This window comes from Lemur catta, chromosome X (genome assembly GCF_020740605.2).
Source record: "Lemur catta isolate mLemCat1 chromosome X, mLemCat1.pri, whole genome shotgun sequence".
NCBI lineage: Eukaryota > Metazoa > Chordata > Mammalia > Primates > Lemuridae > Lemur > Lemur catta.
This window is the reverse complement of record NC_059155.1, coordinates 11,344,064-11,350,063: the sequence shown is the minus strand read 5'-3', so window position 1 is coordinate 11,350,063 and position 6,000 is coordinate 11,344,064. Positions and strand designations below refer to the sequence as shown.

The following is a 6,000-nucleotide window of genomic DNA, read 5'->3' as shown; positions in this document are numbered from 1 at the left end:
TCTTTGTAATTAGGGCCAGAACATAGGAAAAAGTGATACATTTTCCACTGACTCATTGTTGCTCTCTAGAGAAGAAAAAATAACTGTTACTCTGATGGGTAATTTTAGGTGTCGACTAGACTAAAGAATACCTAGGCTTGGTAAAGTATTACTTTTAGGTGTATCTGTGAGGGTGTTTCCAGAGGAAATTAGAATGTGAGTCTGAATGGAATAGGTAGGGAAGATTCATCCTCAATGCAGGCAGGTACCATCCAATCTGTGGGGGGGAGGGGTGTCCCAAGAGAACAAAAACAGAGAAAACAGTGTTGATTTATCTGCTGGAATTGGGAGACACCTTTCCTCTCCCGTCCTTGAACAATAACTCCAGGCTCCCCAGCCTTTGGCCTCTAGGACTTATAGCAGCACCCTCCACCCCCTATTCTCAGGCCTTTAGCCTCAGACTGAGAGTTACACCACTGGCTTTCTTGGTTCTGAGGCCTTTGGACTTGGACTGTATCCCAGGGCCCCAGCTTGCAGATAGCCTGTGCAAGACTTCTCAGCCTCCATAATTACGTGAGCCAATCCCCCTAATAAATCCCCTCTCATATATCTCTGTGTATATCCTATGGATTCTGTCTTTCTGGAGAATCCTGAATAACATAGCTACTGCTTAAACTTGCCCCAGAGTTTAAACTGTTTTATGAATATTTTATTATTTACTTTTTTTTTAAATTTCAGAGTATTACAGGGGTACAAATGCACCGCCTGCCCCAGAGTTTAAACTTTAGGGTATATTCTCAAATTCTTAAAATACAGCCATTTGAAAAGATGCTAAAAAAGCAAAGTAGGAACTCATTAGGTCCTGTAATATCATAGACTTAAAATCACAGACACTAGCTTCTTTTCAGTTAATCCCACCCTCAACTCTTACCTCCACAAAAGAAACTCATGGTGGTAATTTAAATGCCAAATTCTGTACAAGAGCTTAGTGTTTTAACCCAACCACTTTTTTCCAAAATCGTCTTTTCATTCTATTTGATCTAGTCACACACGAGATGCTTGGTAGTTATACACATAATTAACTCTAGAAAATATCTGCTTGAATATTTATTCCCTTACTGGTTCACATAGAAGTGATGAACATCTTTTAGTTGCTTATCTATTTTCAAAATTTACTCCCAGGTAACTCCACAGTTATACAATAATGTATGAAGCCAAGTCACAGAAGCTTTAAAACATAATTTATTCATAAATAATTCTGAAATACACTTATGCAATACAGTATAGAAGAGGCAGGAGCATTGGTACAATTCATAAAAGTAGGTATGTCTAATTAAGAAGATAGGGAATGCCCAATGTCCTATGAATGTTACTTCCATATGTGTTTGTACCCCTAATATTCTAAAATAAAAAAATAAAAAAAGAAGTTAGGAAATGAGGGAAAACAGGATTTATAAATGCTCCACACTTTTCTTTATATTCCTTTTAAATGTCAAGGATTTAAATTGACTAAATATAAACACAGTACCTGAAAAGGCATTGTTAATAATTATTAATGCACATAAAAATATTTTTAACCTAACTAGATCCAAGCATTGAAAGCATGACTGAAGAAGCCAAATAATACTGTGTGCTCAAAAGTATTTCTTATTCAAGTAAACATGTGGCTAGTATGGTGCATGAAGCTATAATCCTTTGTTACCTGTATATTCCAGAACAATAGTGAGAACCTAAACAGAGAACATTTTAAATCATTTGATAAATCAATAAAAAGGCAACCAAATGAACTTTTCTGGTGATAATAATGACCAACTGCTATGCAACTGATTGCATAATAGTGTAATTAATTAGCTTAAGTTCTTCAGACTACTGAAATAAGTGGACCAACCATTTCATGCTCATATTTCAGTTATGTAATCAATCATGTACTAATCTAACTGGTTAACCTGTAAATATTCTGTTCGGCTATCATTATAAAAATGCAATAGCTCATTATGTATCAGAAAACAATATTTCCTAACAAAGTAATAGAAATGACTATAAATGATGAGAATATCACTAGAATTGAATTTTTGCCCTTTCCAAAATATGTCAGAATAATAAAGAGAATATAGAAAACATTAACCAATTTTTCAAAGTTTTTTAATTATTAACAATGCCACTTTATCCCTTTTTCTTCTTATTCATGCAGTTTAAGAAAACATTAACATGACCCTACTCTCTTTTTATGGTTGTAGTGATTTCGAGAGTCTCAGTCTCGTGGGTATAGAATGCTTGAGCACTGCTGCATTCCACAGGATGGGGAAAGGTTATCCACAGCTTCCTTAAAACACACACACACACACAAAAAAAAAAACAAAATAAAAAGTTAGAATTACATTCCTAAAGTGATATATCACTTTCAATAAGGCAGTAGAAAGCAACATCTACCACTAGAATGTTAGAAACCAAAAAAACTCCAATATTTAGACAGTGTAAATATTCGATCAAAATATGCCTAAATAACACAAATAGTATACCAGGTTTTTGGCCTTAAAAAGGCAAGCAGTTGTATTGGATCCCCTCTTTTTTCCTAATTGACCTCATTTTGCATTGAAGAAACAGTCTCAGGCTATGTTTATAGGCACAGAAACAGAATCATGCAACTTTAAGTTTGTGGGCCAGTCATTCTTACATGTAGATTGAATGTGGCTGACTGTTACAAATTTGAAAATTGGAATGGTTCTAAAATACTTCTGCTAACACAGCTTTTAAGCTGAGTCTCTACCACAGGTGTAGTTTTTCAAACTCAGGCCTGGAATGATTTCAATACCAGATCAATGAAAGTGCTTCTCTCTGCTTGCTTCTGATTCTTTCTACCACACATTGACAAAAATTGTCTGTGATAGATTGCCAGGTTTATTTTGTGGTTTATGGCTCAGTTGCTGGATAGTTGTATGCTTTAGATGCATTGCTAGGATGAGACATCCATAATTCTGTCATAGTGGCATGAATCTGAATTATGCATGGGGTCAGCACATGCTGGTATTGGAAGAGAATTAAATACACGAAAACTTGTTACCTCACATTCTCAGTAGACAAGGCCTGAGTATCTCTATAAAAGGTGGGCAGAAGGCTCTTTTAGAAAGTATATCCAAATCAGTAAAAGAATCTGGTTTTCTTTAGGGACACTTATTGGGTACTTGAATAGAGAACTAGTACATATTTGAAAACAAAACCTTTGAAAATCAATTCCCTCTTTAATTCATTTGCAAAAACCTAAGTTCAGGAGACTAGGCTCATTAAAAGTATTTATTACACATTTCTGGAACCTAAAGGAGCAATTTTTTGTGTCTCTTGTTCCATTCCAGATGGGGTAAGAGAAACCGCACCCTCTCCCACCCGAAGTAATTAAATGGCAATGTATGTTAACGTAGCCTGTAAAATTTGGCATCTCAAAAAAAAGTGGGTGCAAAAAACGTTTACAGTCCATTTTTTAAAGCTGTTTACAATATAGGTTCTACTAGAGTTAGATTTACTTTATCCCTTATTCTATAAATGATAATATATTCACTTTAAAAAGAAAGCAAGGCTTAGTATGGTAGTTTCATTGCACTAAAAGACAACTATAAATCAGCTGAAGAAGGAGTTCCAATGATAATGTGCACTTCTCTGTCCAGAGAGAAATAAATTCAAAAGAGACGGTTAGTGGCCATTGGAATGATCCATCTATCCCCGCATTTCTGTCTAGTTCTGAGTAGTACGGCTTCACATACTAAAATGTTGAACAATAGAACTGTGCGACTTATTTAAGCTGTTAGGAGAAGGGAAGTATTTTTGTCTAGTCTGTTTTATTATATTATCTGTATTGAGATTTATATTTAAACAAAATAAAAATTCTAAAAATACTTAACCATGTACAATTCATTGAGGGACAGAACTGTATATTATCTTGGTGTTCCCCTAGTTATCTAGCAGAAGACTTATAAATGGTTGTTGAGTGAATAAATACATGAATGAAAAGCAAGTATTCAGGTCACCACAAAATAACACTTGAATAATTAACATGGATTAGTACTATAAAATATGAATAAACACTTAAACCCAATACCTCTGCCTTTACAATGATAATGTATTTGCTTTTTAAGAAGTTACAGTCTAGGCACTGCTCAAATGCTCATCCAGTGTTAATTTTCATTAGAAATTATTTAAATGAAGACGATAATATATGAAAGTTAAAAAAATTATTTATACAGTCAACTCAAGTTTAGAGACTTACATGTTTATATTTATATTAGAAAGTTGATGTTGCTTGCAAGAGAATTAAATAAAGGAAAACCTGGTTCTGTGCATATTCACAGAATGAAGTTTTTATTTTATGTAGTTAATGAAATTATTTGATTTACATATCTGGGTTAAAAATAGGCATGTCCTTTTTAAGGTTTTCTGTAGGAAAAATAACTATTTTCAAAGAAAATGCAGAAATAGCTACTGAGCTGCGATTCAACCATTTCATTTAGAAAGCTTTTTTTAGGTATCAGTGTCTTTGAATGTCAGTCAACTCTCAATTAATCTGAATTAAAGGAGCACAGCAAAGGTGTGAATAACTTAAAGCAGCACTCAACCACAAATTAGCTTATATTGGTCTTTAGAATGTGTTTTTATTATTACATTCAAGGTATTCATTTATGATATTCTTAGAATTCACTTAGAAAAATAATGAAACCTCATGTGAAGACTTAAGTCAGAAGATTCTGGGAAATCATCCAATTTCCCCCATCTTTCCTCCTTCCCATCTACTCCATGTTGGGAATCTACATCCCAAAATAACCAGTTGGGAAAAAATGAAGAATTCAGTAAATTGCTTTATTTTTTATTTTTGGTTGTATAATGATAAATACCTGGGTTTTATTGATAATTCTAGTGCAATTGATTACTGTTTGACTGAAATCACTGGTCAATTCGATTCAAATAAATTCTCTTGTTCTGCCTTCTAGATACATGAACAGAATATCCTCTCTTAAATCTTTCTCAGAGTGGATAAACAGTGTTATAGGATGTCACAATTAGAAACTAAAGAAAGCAGGTGTGAATATCAATAAACTAAAAAATAAAACACATTTCTGATAATACAATTTCAGATAATAGCATGGCTCTAAAGGATGCTCAAGTATTTCAGAAAATGTAATAAATAAACCTTAATGCTATCTTCTGTCTTCTATCTTAATTAAGAAAATTTACTTCTCTGCACTGAGCATTTAATATATAGGTACATTATGATCCAAATGTCTTAGTGAAGCTTGTGTTCTATGTGGAAAAGGACCTCTGTGTGACACTTTCATTTAGTGGGTTCTGATAGATATCTGGAATGACAGCATAGCCACAGCAGCTGCCTAAAGATTGATGGAGACAGTGAGAACTTCTAGGGAAACGGAAATTAACTCCATGGTGTGTAAATATGTGTGTGCTTTTAACAAGCATGCAAATATCATGGAAGATTGTTTAACCAACTTTCTTTGCAAAGGTTATGTGGAAGAGTAAATGCATGTATAAAATGCAATGAAATGGGTACAATACTCCTTGAAGTAAATGGTAGGAATAGTGAATGTCGTTTTTATAACACGAGACAATTATTTTGCGAGAAGACATTTTTTAAATGATGTAAATAATGAGAAAATATTTGACATATATTCATCTGTAGACCATTTGGGGTTAAATGAATCTACTATACAAATCAAGATTAAGCTATGTATGAACATTGGGTTGTTTACACATAGGAATCTTTTGCAGAAGGAATCTACTTTTTATTTTCTTGCAGCCCTAAGATCAACAAAGGAGAATTACAGGTACAGATAATGGGAGGAAGAGAATGTGCCAGCAGCTGCCTGCTCCCCAAACCCAGTTTGAAATGTTCATGAGTTACAGAGAAAAGACTACTACAATCAGCCAATGTGTGCTCACTGCTATATATCCAGATGAAAAGTGAAAGAAGCAGTGAGATATTTAGGTATTTTATCTAACACATGCCAGATTCCATTGATT

The 6,000-nt window shown here is 33.8% G+C and overlaps 1 protein-coding gene across 1 annotated transcript in view; it reads right to left on the bottom strand.

Annotated features, from left to right (window-relative positions):
• Positions 1-1,574: 1,574 nt before the first annotated feature.
• DNAAF6 (dynein axonemal assembly factor 6) overlaps positions 1,575-6,000 on the bottom strand; it is a 38,355-nt gene continuing 33,929 nt past the window's right edge. Inside the window, exon 7 of the mRNA XM_045537916.1 lies at positions 1,575-2,302. Within this exon, the coding sequence (XP_045393872.1) occupies positions 2,194-2,302 (109 nt within the window). The 3' untranslated portion in view covers positions 1,575-2,193. The remainder of the gene's footprint in view (positions 2,303-6,000) is intronic.